General features: G+C 31.1%; 2 protein-coding genes across 6 annotated transcripts in view; one reads left to right on the top strand and one right to left on the bottom strand.

Annotated features, from left to right (window-relative positions):
* Window positions 1–4,830, bottom strand: part of LOC145261124 (cytochrome P450 3A11-like) — a 273,410-nt gene extending 268,580 nt beyond the window's left edge. Inside the window, exon 1 of the mRNA XM_080119374.1 lies at window positions 4,663–4,830. Coding sequence (XP_079975500.1) covers window positions 4,663–4,682 — 20 coding nt within the window. The 5' untranslated portion in view covers window positions 4,683–4,830. The remainder of the gene's footprint in view (window positions 1–4,662) is intronic.
* The window catches only part of LOC145261120 (von Willebrand factor A domain-containing protein 3B-like), a 290,745-nt gene that overhangs the window by 122,351 nt on the left and 153,934 nt on the right, over window positions 1–14,460 (top strand). For all 5 annotated transcript variants that reach the window (XR_013864415.1, XM_080119364.1, XM_080119362.1 and 2 more), the window contains one exon: window positions 10,346–10,484. Coding sequence is in view for 4 of the 5 variants with exons in the window: in XM_080119364.1 (XP_079975490.1) it covers window positions 10,346–10,484 (139 nt within the window). In the remaining variant the exon portion in view is untranslated. The remainder of the gene's footprint in view (window positions 1–10,345; window positions 10,485–14,460) is intronic.

The raw sequence follows: 14,460 nt of genomic DNA, 5'->3' as shown, positions 1-14,460 counted from the left end.
ATTCAGTAAATAAATGAAAACGTAAGTCGTATTTTTAACATTTCTCTTGTATTTCTTGATTAAATGCTGATTTTATTGGAATTCGTCTGGATGTTTCATTATGGATGAAAAGAAATAATATATCAGCCATAAAAAGATGAATTGCATTTTTCATGTCTGCCAAGTCATTCTTCTAGTAGCAAACAAAACCATCAACTTCTTAAATTATTTAAATACATACCGAGATTTTAAATAACACTTCGGCAGCAAAAAAAAAAAAATAAAAAATAAGAATAGAAAATTATTATTATAAAAAATTAGATTATAAAAAAAAAATTTATGCAAAAAAATTTCAGTATTTACTTTAACAGTGCTCAGTGCATGAGGAGAGCTCGGTAATAAGTTATAAAAATATGTATGGAAATTAAGCTACAGAGAACATTCCTCATTTTATTGTCGTGAGAATTCATCAGGCTTATGCGAAGAATTGTGGTTGCGCACATTTTTATATAAACACATTGTATTGAATTTGCCAGTTAGCCAATCAGCTTCTTAGTCATGGTAACAACTAAGAAGTTGATTGGCTAATTAGAATATTCAATACCATGTGTTTATATAAAAATGCACACTAACCACACCTCTTTGCATAAGCCTGATGAATTCTCATGAGGATAGAATGCGGAATATTCTGTGTAGCTTAATTGTCATATATATTTTCATAACTTATATATGTGTGTGTGTGTGTGTGTGTGTGTAAATGTGTGAACACGCATTATATATGTAAGATGTAAGCAAATATAAAGTAACAACTTGAAAATAATGAATATGTAAATGAACATTGATTACAAACCCAACTGTGTTTGCTATGAAATGGTGTTCATTGGAAAAATATATGAGAGTCTGTAAATGATGTCTGCGTGTAAGTCTTAGATACCGAAATATGTGTTTGTGTGGCCACGCACCTTGTGTGTGAGGCATTTATCAAGGTTATACGCAGATGAAAAGGAGGAAATCTGATAAGATAGTCTGATGAGGCAAGTTTCTGAAGAATGAGAAAGCCGTGACCTGTGTATCCCCTTTTATAATGCGGATCCTATGCGCCTTATGATCATGAGAGAAGATAACGCAAATTTGATGCCTTCTGGTGGTGGTGGTGGTGGTGTGTATAAATGTATAGGAAAGGTAGATAATGCTACATAGGTATAAAACTGTTTTAGAATTTTGTATAATTTACTTGAATCGATTGAAAAGAAAACATTTTTTATGAAACTTTAATACTTCAATTGAAATTGTCACAAGTTTATATTCTTACCTATGTTTCCTGTGATTCACAAGATTTATGACGTCAGTTTAATGTGATAAATAACTTGAATAGTCTTAATTATTATCAGGATAAAATATACAAATGAAGAATGCAATGGTTTGATATATTTAAAGTAAAAAATTATATTTCGTCTATCAGGGTATAATTTATCGATCTGATTGATGTCTAGAAATGTTTTTAAAGGAGCCAAACGTTTTCAAAAATATAAATCTCTAATAAGACCTCATAAATGCATTCGCACCCAAACACATGTCGATTAAAATGTAATATTGGAATTGAAAATTATACAAAAAGAAGAATGTTACAGTTACAGAAAAATCTAGAATTACGAAGAATTAATTCAAAATTATTATGGCATTTTTAACTGTCATAAATATTTTTGTTTTTTAATTTTTTTCCTTGATCTGAAAATTTATTGTCGTTGCAGATTTCACAAATTTAAGACACGTCGAATATTTTAAATTTTAATTAAAGTAAATAAGCGTAAAAAAACATTAAGAGGGCATTTTGGGGAACTATTTAATAATTTTTTGTGTAAAAAAAAAATTGAAAACTAAAAATGGTCGCTAATTTATACAATATATGAAAACAATGATCAACAAGAATTTTACAATAATTTGTAGAATATAAATAGTTGTAAAGCAAAAACATTAATGAAAAACAAAATAATTCATTGTAAAGGGAAATAATTCAGCATAAACAGGGGTTGCCTCTCTTACAATGTAAAAACGAAACAAAAAGCAAAACAAAAATTAAAAAAACATACAATGAAACCGTTTAAAAATTGAACTGTGCTTATCGACAAAACTTAATTAGCGCAAAAATATGAACTACTGTAGCCGAATTCTGGAAATTGCTGAAACATTTTACGAAAAGGAAACAAGTAAGCGAAATTAATTAACGAACTTAACATATAACAATGTTAAGTAACAAAAGAAACTTATTAATTAACGTACACAAAACAAAAATAAACTATTACAATGTAACGATGTTTATTAATCTACAACAAAAATTAAATAAACTTGTTTGAAACAATAGTAATTAATCCACAACAAAAATTAAATAAACTTGTTTGAAACGATAGTAATTAATCCACAACAAAAATGAAATAAACTTGTTTGAAACGATAGTAATTAATCCACAACAAAAATTAAATTTTTAATATATTTACAGAACTTTTTAATAACTGTTTTATTCTTTTTATCAAACAAAAATAGAACTTTTATAATGAAATATATATTATGGACTGTTTTTCAAACATCGAAATTTTAAAATTAAAGTTTTATTTAAAAAAGACGAGGTGTTTTTTCTTTTCGAGGTCTTTTTTTTTTCGCCATTTATTATTTTGAAATTTTATTCAACAATGAAATGATAAAAAAAAGTGTTTCGTTAAATATATTTAAAAAAAAACTATTATAAAATATCTATAAAATCTATTTTTTATGTCTGTAAAAGTTTGTTGAAAGTTCAAATAAAGTTTATAATTTAATTGAAAAAAAAAACACCTGGTCTTTTTTATTTATTTATTTATTTATTTTTTTGAATAAAACTAATTTTAATTTTAAAATTTCGATGTTTGAAAAACAGTCCATAATATATATGTCATTATAAAAGTTCTATTTTTGTTTGATAAAAAGAATAAAACAGTTATTAAAAAGTTCTGTAAATATATTAAAAACGCACTCAGAAAGACACCCATTTATTGAAATAGCTTTTATTAAAAAAAAAATCTTGCTCGCGAATATTCGTCAAAATTTAATATTTAAAAATTTTATTTTCAAAATATATTAATTGTCGCTGAAGTTAATGTTTTAAAGAATAAATATTGAATTGTCTTAAAAGCGCACGCAGAACCCCCTCCCCCCCAAAAAAAAAACACGGTACATAAAAATCAATCTTAGTCGCAAAAATCCGAAACAGAAAGAGACACCCATTTATTTAAATATCTTTTATTTAAATACGTTCGTTTTGTTACTTACTTTTAAAAAAAATGTTTTGTAAATATATACTTTTTCTTTTAAATCTTCAAAAGTTTTGTAAATACATTTAAAAAAACAATTGCTGGCGAATATTCGAGCATGTTGGCTATTTGACGTGTTTACAAACAACCGACGCCATGTGCTTGTGCCAATGTCAAGGTCGAATCATCGGTGTTAGTTGAAATGTGCGCCAGGCGGCGGCGTCTATTACAGGGTATCTATTCTTTACTTGGTCCGACATTTCAAAATTATTACAGATCAAAATAGCATCAGTTTTATGTTTGATAATATGAGGAAATCTAAAATTAAAAATAATAAGATATGTCGTTGGTGAATCGAACTGTCACAATTCAAATTCAGTATTGTTTACTATCCAGGAACGGAAAATACAGCTGCTGACACATTTTCTCGCATCTCTGCATTAACGCACACTTTGCAAGACCTCCGCGACTTGCATGTTACACTATGCCATCCTGGTGTCACGTGACTCAGCCACTTCATCAGGACAAGAAACCTTCTTTTCTCTTTAGAACAAATTAAAAATATAACAGACTCGTGCTCCTCCTGTCAGTATTTGAAACCTAAATTTGCAAGTTGTACAAAGGAACATTCATACATACCTTTTCCAGCGATTAAACATCGACTTTAAAGGCCGTTTGCCTACTTCTGTGTGTGGTAACAAATACTTACTCACTATAATTGATGAATATACTCGCTTTCCCTTTGCCTTCCCCTGTAATGATATGTGTTGGGAAACTCCACTGCCTAAATTAACTATTTTCAATTTTTGGTATGCCCGATATGATACACACTGACCGGTCTGTCGACTTCCTTGCAGGAGAAATCAAAGATTACTTACGTGACAAAGGTATCGTCACCTCTAAAACAAGTAGATACCACTCTGAGGATAATGGGCAAGTTGAGAAACTCAATGGAACTCTATGGAAGGCCGTACAAACGACCTTACACTCAAGCAACATGGGAAGATACACTACCAAACGCTCTCCATTCAATTAGGTCGTTACTATGCACTGCCACTAATACGACTCCTCGTGACAGAATGTTCAATAGTTGTAAATCTTCCTCCGGAACTTCTGTTCCCACTTGGGCAAAACCAGGCCCATATATGTCCGAAACCATACTAAGTCTAGTAAGCTCGACCCTCCAGTAACCCCTGCTACCCTATTAGATATCACCCCCCTACTATGCTCGTACGACTACCCTCTGGAGCGGAAACTACTGTCAGTGTGCGAGACCTGGCTCCTAACTCCTCAAATCAAGAAGACCAACACAATGAAAACAATCCTGCAAGCCCCGAAGCCCCTAAAGAACCGCCAACTGACGAAAACAATTCCTACGTGAAGGAGATGAATCCCTTACCTGATCCTGAAAATATCCATGCTCCACAAGATGTGGACGCTGAGGACCAAAATCCCTGTGAGTCAGTGCGGACTGCGGAGATCGCCCAGAATTCGACGATTTCCAAGTAAATATAAGGACTTCTTAACCTACTGAACAGACTAAATTTAACATCTGTAATTCTATACTTAATTATTGTTGAAGGGGAAAATATAGAATAAATTGCTTTGACTCTTCCGGAAATAAAGCATCGTAGTTATTCCCCTTGGCCAGAATTAAAGATTCCGCCAGATTGATTCTCGAAAACTCGTGTATAATTTTAAGTTGATAAAACTTTTACGAAAGGCATTCTTGTTTAATCTTCTTTTATCTCGACTTATCATTTCATCTATCTCCGCCTTGGACTTAACATTTAGTGTTTCATTCTCATCACATCCACGTAAATTCAACAAAATAAGTGTCAAGAATATTTAACTCAAAATTATTGACTTTTTTTTAAATGTAAACTTAAAAAGTTAAATAAGTGTGTGTGTGTGTGTGTGTGTGTGTGTGTGTGTGTGCCTGCTTTAAATTCCTTTCTTTTATTTATTTAATTAAAAAAAAATAACTCGGGTCTATTTTACAACTCCCTATTTACTCCACAACGAAAACCGCAAACACGAGGTCAGTTTTTAATGTATGGAAAATCCAGCTCCCCGAAAAGGAATATTCTAGATCGAGACAACAACTGAAGAGGGTTTCTTTTTTCAGAACGAAGACACATTTTGATCTTCAAATTATTTGCATGGCAGATAAAAAAAAAATTATCGATTTCTGTTTATCGTTTTATAATTTAGTGCTTAATATTTCGTAATGAAAATAAAAATAAATTAAATTAAAAAAAATAAAAATCTGTTAAATTGATAAATTTAATAATGTTGTAGATGAATCGTGTCTCAAACACGCGATCCACAATCTTTCTACTCAAAAGTAACCACTTTTCTATACGTTCAATATTTTTGCATTAATAATATGGATTTGGATAATTTCTTATTAAAACTATTTTATTTTTTTAATTTTGATCAAGTATAATTTTCTACAGACGCGTCAGTTGCTCTCAAGGTTTAAAAACGGAATGTCAGAAATTGTTGTAATTTTTCATTCATAGTTTTTGAGTTGCAAGAAGAATGATTTCTGTTAGAATTAAAATTATAAATCGTTCATAGAAAAATCATTCAGACTGTGTCACTTAAAAAACCACTGTATTTCAGAAACAAAAATCAAAGGGAAATAACTGAAGGGTTTTTATATGAGTTATTTCCCTTGTATTGCAACCGTTTTCTTCCTTTTATAAAAAATAAATTGAAAATAATAATTTTGAATTATGAATATGATTATTTTATAAGCATTAACATTTTGAAACAGATCTATAATGAGGTAATTGTCAAAAATAGTCAACAAAAAAGAGGTGAGAAACCAAACAAACAGTCAACAAATAACTGTTACCAAATGCAATAAAATTTACTTTTTACGTACTTCGCTATTTTTTGTGTTTTGAAATAGTTTAAAGAATTTTTATTGTATTTTAAAATTTTCATATAATCAACAGTAGATTCTTTAACAGTACAAAGTAGACTAAAATATATTGTGAACTGTGTCACTACTGCGGGTAAGCATGTGAAGCTTCCTTCCAATAAGTTACCAACTAGAGCAGACAGTCTATCGATTTGACTGTAAAATAGACAATTTCATTCATTTTAATGACAATAAAAATATGGGTGTGTGAAACATTCGTTAACTATTATATAATCCCGGGCAACGTCGGGTCTCTCTGTTTATATATATATATATATATATATATATATATATATATATATATATATATATATATATATATATATATATATACATATATATATATATATATATATATATATATATATATATATATATATATATATATATATATATATACTAGCAAAACACTAGGTTGACTGGGTTCAAAAACAGCCTACAGAAAATGGACTCTGAGATAGCTTCGAATCTGGGGGTATCAAAACCAAAGCAACATATGATGAAAGTAAAAATAAAATAGATAAACCCCATAATTTATTATACCATACCTGTTCACACTGAAACACTTATCACAATATTTTGTGGATCTATATTAAAAAACCTTGTTAAACTTTGTGACATATTTCCATTCTATGGAGATCAGGTGCGAACGAACACCCTATAATTTTATTATACCATATTTCTTCAAACAGAAACATAATTATCAAAGTATACTTACGCAGTTAGATATGAAAAGTCTTTATTAAAGTTTGTGCCTATTTCCATTCTATGGAGGCCAGGCGCGAACGCAGACCACACAATTTTATTATACCATCCCTATTTAAGTTAAAACATACTTATCAAAGTATTCTTATGTACATCTATATCAAAAATACTTGTAAACGTTTTTGTTTTAATTTTTTATTTCCATACTTTGTGGGCCAGGCGTGAACGCAGACACCACGATTTTAATGAACCACTGTTCTGCCAGATCAAACATACCCATTCCTGTGTCTCGATACATCTTCTGTCATTATTTGTAATCAGTTTTTTTAAATAGTCAGCCAAATAGGAGCCTATTTGTGACCAGACACACACACGCACACATACACACACAGACATTCAGCTTATATATATATATATATATATATATATATATATATATATATATATATATCCAAAGTTTTAATATATTAAAATATACTAGCCAATGGGTAATGTACATATACTAATAAAAATTAGGCGAATTAAATTAACTCGAATTAATATTTGATTAATTTTTTGATTATCATTTCTGTAATCGAGCAATCATATATAATTTCAACACCAAAACCTTGTTATTTTGGTTTTGAAATTGTGTGTGTGTGTATATATATATATATATATATATATATATATATATATATATATATATATATATATATGTTGCATATATATACACATACACTTTCAAAACCAAAATAACACACATACACACACACACACACACACATATATATATATATATATATATATATATATATATATATATATATACTGCTCAAATTAGTGCCCGTAGTGAGAGGATGGTGGTTATAAAAATGGTTACAATCTTTATTACTTTCAGTCAACTTTATTGTTAAGTGAAAATATTCAGGTGTTTATTGTAATTCCAGTTATTTAAAAGAAACGTACGTTCCTTACAGCTGATATAGAATTTTATCTTGATTTTATACAAAAAAGGAATCAAACACATTCTAACCCTGACCCTAACCCTAACCCTAACCTGTCTGACTTAATTACAGAAATACAGTCCAGCCTTAGTGTTGGTAAATAGCTTTTATTGTAATTTTTCAGATAACTAAGGAACCAAACTAATGACACTAATTTTGTATAACAAATTGCCTAAGGAGATAAAGGAATAGTTTTTAGAAAAATGTATCTCCCTTCATCTTTTATTTTCAAGGAAATCAGAATAGTAATTAAATATGTAAAAATAAAAGGCCCCCCCCTCCGAATTAATCTGTAATGCATCCAAGACCGTATTTTGAAGACCTCAAACTACCTGTGCCAAGAAATCGCCAATGAATGAGGCTGATTAACTTTATAGTGGAAAGTGGAAAAAAAAAAAACTATTTTAATAAAACATAAAGAATTTGAAAAGTACATAACATAGAAAGGCTAATCATCACAACGAGATATGCTGTAAAAATGAACAGAAAACAAAAATGCAAGGGATGAGACGACAGAAGAAAACTGACCTGAAAAACATCTACACAATCCATAATAATGACACAAGAAATTCATGGAAATACCCAAACATAACTATGAAAAGGACAACATAACTATGAAAAGGACATCTAAACAGAAAAAGAGAACCACTGCTGACAGCTGTACAAAACAACACGATACGAACTAACTATATCAAAGTTAAGATCGCTAAAACTTATGAAAATAACAAATGTAGACTGTGTGGACAAAAATACGAAATGCGATGTTACATAAGTGAAAACAATGAATTTGCCCCCCCCCAAAAAAAAAGAATATAAAAACAGGCAGAGAAAGCAGTACGCTGTGAATTATGCAAATAACTGCATTTCAAAAATCAGACAAGTAGTTCAAGCACAAACAGGAGGCATTAGTGGAAAATGAAAACCACAAAACCCATTGGGATATGGAGGTACAAATCACATTGGGATATGAAGGTACAAATCACATTGGGATATGGAGGTACAAATCACATTGGGATATGAAGGTACAAATCACATTGGGATATGGAGGTACAAATCACATTGGCATATGGAGGTACAAATCACATTGGGATATGGAGGTACAAACCACATTGGGATATGGAGGTACAAATCACATTCGGATATGAAGGTACAAATAGATAAATTCATCAAAGCAAAGAGATCAGAATTATAATATTAAACAAGAATGAAAAATCATGTCAAATCGTAGATTTCACCATTCCAGCAAACTACAAAGTGAATACATTGTAGTCTGCTGAAATAGCGAAATCTACGATTTTTAAGGAGTTTTCTAATGAGACAAAAATTAAATCAAATACATGGAACCGGCTAGAGAACTTTAAGAGACATGGAAAACGAAGAAAGGCAAGATAATAATGATAACTCTTGCACCTAGGAACAATCCTGAAAAACTTTGAAAGAAAAAACATATGCTCAAGAAAATTGGAAACACAAACAATTTCAGTTTCAAACTGCCTCTTCCACCATAATAAAATATGACGCTGGCCTCTGCTGGTGCCATACCAAATAGTTTTGAAAGGTCAAAGACAATGTAAAGCCTGAGGAGAGAAAGTATTCAGCAGACCTCGACTCAAAGCGCGCAAAGGAAGCGGGGGTGGGGGGTTGCCACCCAAATCCCAGGGAATACTAATGGCAATTTTCCGCAAGAAATCAATGTTATGTAACTTGTGATAATTCAAAATCATTTGCAATGAGTATTGAAATCTGGAGAGACCTGTTGTCACTCAGACGTCAGGGAACACCATCGGTTATTATCACCTAGTGAGTAAATAATAATAATCTGGGGAGACTTGTTATGACTCAGACTCCAGAGAACACCACAAGTTGGTCTCAAAGAGAAATCTTTGATGATGGCTTGTGTGACTACTTCTAGTAATAATAATAATAATTCTTGCCAAAGGATTGTGATTAATTTTGTGCAAAAGCTGCTTATGAATATTAGCATCCACATGATTGTCTTTTACAGCTGATCAGATTCTTTCTTTTCAGAAACAGGTTTATAAAGAGAGAGAGTGAAGTTACAAATGCAGTGACGGTCAAACAGGTCACGAGCTGCCATATCTGCAAACAATATTTTCTTTTATTAAAATTGATAAATAAAAACGAAATGTATTCTGATAGATTTTATGATAGGATTTTTAAATTTTCATCTGCATTATTGTATTTTTGATTTCAATAAATATCTGCTTCCTAGTAAATAGAATGAAAATAAGAGAAACTCGCATGAAATAATCTCAATTTTATTATTGATTTACAACTCTCTCTAGATTTATTATAATTTCTTCCTTTCTTTCATAATTGTTCAACTTTTTCAATAATCTTTTCTTCTTGCAATGAGAAAAACCCTCTGAGAAACAAAGCAATCTACTCAACTGAATAGATCGACATTATATTTTGAATTTTTGTGTTTATTTTTGTAGATTAAATTGGTTGCGAAAAGGAAGTCGAGCTTTATTCGGAAATGTACTTGAAGATGACATTTATCTTGCGATTGATATGTCTTCATCGATGGAATCGAAACTACCAGACGTGTTGGAACGAATCGAATCTCTTTTTCAGGTAGGACATTCCGAAGAATAAGTTGGCCATTGTATTTATTGCTTTTGTTGCACACACGCCTTAAAAACAAGACTCCTTGATGATTAGCTAGAGTGTAAGGAAAGGCTTTGGGTCAAAAATCCCGAGTTCGATATCTGAAGAAATAGTTAACACTAACAACAAAAATGAGAGTTTGGAGAAATAAAAATAAAATTTGAGATATGAGAAACGAGAAATAAAAATAAACTTATTTTAGTCGAATTTAAGCTTATTAATTTTTCAATTTTTTAAAACGATTGTTTATCGATTTTGACATATTAAAAAATATGGTAAATTTATACAAACACCGTGACAGCGAATTAACCCTAACCCTAACCCTAACCCTAACCCTAACCCTAAACCCTAACCCTAACCCTAAACCCTAACCCTAACCCTAACCCTAACGCTGTCACGGTGTTTGTATAATAATACCAAAAATATAAATCACACAAATCATCGATTGTAGAAATATGTTCAAATTTTATAATCAGGTTTCCCGCTTTGAAAAATTAGATTTGGGTAATAAAAACGTTTGTGCTTAATTGGTTTCATTACTTTTCTCACTAAAGTGCTTTTTTGTCTCTTTCGTGCATGTTTATATGTGCACATATTATGCAGTTGAATGTCGGGATATAAATATGAGGATTGTCTGAAAAGTACCAGTGTGTGCGATGTATGGAAGAGGTAACCTATATTATCATCTGAAGATAATATAAGCTTTTGCAAGAATTGAATTAGTTTTACGTTTGTTTTCACCTCATTTTCATCACCATAACAATGTACATGCTCATAAGGGTCAAAACAACAGCCGAGCTAAAGAAACAGTTTAAAAATGGTGAAAACATGATGAAACTTTCACATTTTTAGTTTATTCAGCAAAAATTTCACACTTTTAGTTTATTCAGCAAAAATTTCACACTTTTAGTTTATTCAGCAAAAATTTCACACTTTTAGTTTATTCAGCAAAAATAGAATATGATGTGTGAAAAAAATCTTCCCGTCAAAAAATTGCAATTTTTTTGGAGATAAGGATTGGTTATTCATGTTATTTGGAATCTTCGGACTACTGTTCTCATCTTGTCATTTTCACAACGTTTCGGTCAATGTAATCTTCTTCATGTGTAACTTATTGAACTTGGGAATGTTTCTATCGATCTCTGGAATTTAGACGGAATTTTGAACAAAAACCTTTATTTACTTCACGAGAGTACCATGCTCACGTTCCATCAGCCATGACTGGATAGAAGTCCTAAGTATTCTTTGTTAGTCCACACTGAAAATTGAACTTACAACCTTCAAGAGAAAATCACTTTTCCAATTACTTTTAACCATTGCATCACATGCAGTAATATATATATATATATATATATATATATATATATATATATATATATATATATGAATGGAAATGTATAAAAAGGAATACGAAAAGTATATAAGCTTATAACTTTTCTTTATTCGTTTTCAATTGGTGACGTGCAAGAATACAAAATAATATTATGAAAAAAAATTAAAAAACATTTTTTACAAGTACATAATTTTCGACCGATTCTTCAGTCTTCATCGGTGTAGTATATATATATAGTAATAATAATTAACGATAAATAGCGATACTTACAACTAGGAATAAAATAGGTTTAAGGTTCCCAAAATTTGTACTAGAACTGTTCGCAAGGACCCGTGGGGCACTGGAATACTCTAACAATTTGCAAATTACTTAAGATCTCTAATTAGTCATAACTGATGAAATGAGAGCAGCATGCTACCTTGGTGAAGTAAATAAAGGGTTTTGTTTGAAATTCCATCCAATTTCCTGAATTCCACGGAAACTTATTTGAATTCAACAAGATACATCAGAAGAAGGTCGAAGGTTACATTGACTGTAATGTTGTAAAAATGACACTCACAATGAAAATAGTAGTTCAAAGGTTGCAAATAATATGAATTCTGATAGATGATCATCTAAACTGAAATACAAACAGAAGAGAACAAAAAACTATGAGTAAATAATTATACTAAACATTAAGTTTAAAATTTTTTCCAAATGATCCTAGATTCTACTCGACTACTACTAGTGGACAACACATTGGTCAATAGCAGGGTTTGACCTGCGCCACTAATTTGGAAGATTCTGCTTGTTTCCTCATTCCATCAGCACTTTTATAATAATAAATATATAAATAATATAATAATATAATAACCTGTTGAAAAATGTTACACATTTTCCAGATTATTTTCAAATTAGCAGTTCAGCCTGGCTTTGCTTGGGCCCTGTGCTTGCTCATAACTTGCCCTTTGTGTGAATACACTTTATATAAGATTTCAAATGTTCAGACCAAAGATTGTCTGAGTAATTTTGTAGAGAACACAGAGGTAAAGTTTTTATAATTTTGACCCCAATTTTAACCCCTTAACATTTATTATTTTGGTCTCAAATCAAAATAAAAGGTTTTACCCATGTCCAAGTTACCTACATCAAAAAATTTCAAGTGTTTAAACCCAAAATTGGCAGAGAAATTTGGTAGAATCTGCAAAGGTCAACTCTTTCAACTTTGATCTTTTGGCAGCCAAATTTTCGCCCCAAAACTGATTAAAATGTTTGCCACATTTCTGAATACCTGTTATGTATAAATTTGAAATGTTTAGACCCAAAATTGGTTGAGTAGTTTGCTAGACACCGCAAAGGTAAAATCTTTTGAATGTTGACCCTTTGGCAGCTCAAATTTTCGACCCTAGCCGATTTAAAAGCTTGCGCTATCTCTGAATACCGTTTATGTAAAATTTCAAATGTTTAGACCAGAAATTGGCTGAGTAATTTGATAGCGATCGCAGAGGTTAATTTTTTAAAACTTTGACCTCAATTTTGACGCGTTAACATTTATTTTTTGGGGGCTTAAATCAAATTAAAAAAGTTTGATCTATGTCCAAGTAACCTACATTTAAAATTTCAAGTGTTTAGACCCAAATTGGCGGAGGAGCTTGATAGAGTTTTCAAATGTCAAATCGTTGAACTTTGACCCCTTGGAAGCCAAATTTCTGGCTAAAAACTGATTAAAAAGATTTCCCTAAATCTCAATGCCCTTATGTCAAATCTCGAGTTTCTAGACCGAAAATTGACAGAGTTATTTTGTAGGGAAATGTATGCACACACACACACACACACACACACACACACACACACACACACACACACACACACACACACACGCACACACAGATATTTTCATTTTATAGATATACTAGCATTTCAGCCAGGTGTTGCCGAGGAGTTTGGAGGTGTATGTTGAGCAAAAAAAATAAAAAAAAGTGGTCAATTTTTTTAACTTTAACCCCTATTATGACCCCCGTGGCATTTATTGTTTTGGACTCTAATCAGATTATTAAGTTAGATCTATGACCAAGGAACATAGATCTAAAATTTCAAGTGTTTAGACCCAAAATTGCCGGAGGAGTTTGGTAGAGTTCTCAAAGGACAAATCGTTGAACTTTGACCCCTTAACAGTCAAATTTCTGGCCGAAAACGGATTACAAAGATTTTCCCAAATCTCCATATCCTGTATATCAAATTTCGAGTCTGTAGACTAAAAATTGACAGAGTTATTGCATAGGAAAATGTACACAGACACACAGACACACATAGAGACACGTTCATATATATATATATATATATAAAGCTGAATGCCTGTGTGTGTGTGTGTGTGTGTGCGCACGCGTGTGTGTGTGTGCGTGTGGTCACGAATAGGCTCCTATATGGTTGACTATTTTAAAACACTGATTACATATAATGATAGAAGATTTATCGAGACACAGGAATGGGTATGTTTGATCGGGCAGAACGGTGATTCATTAAAATTGGTGGGTCTGCGTTCGCGCCTGGCCTCCATAGAATGGAAATAGGCACAAACTTTAATAAGGACTTTTCATATCTATCTGCGTAAGTATACTTTGATAATTATGT

The sequence above is a fragment of the Euprymna scolopes genome, chromosome 37, assembly GCF_053919585.1.
Source record: "Euprymna scolopes isolate OS-2025 chromosome 37, ASM5391958v1, whole genome shotgun sequence".
NCBI lineage: Eukaryota > Metazoa > Mollusca > Cephalopoda > Sepiida > Sepiolidae > Euprymna > Euprymna scolopes.
The sequence above is the reverse complement of the archived record's forward strand: the minus strand, read 5'-3'. Positions and strand labels throughout refer to the sequence as shown.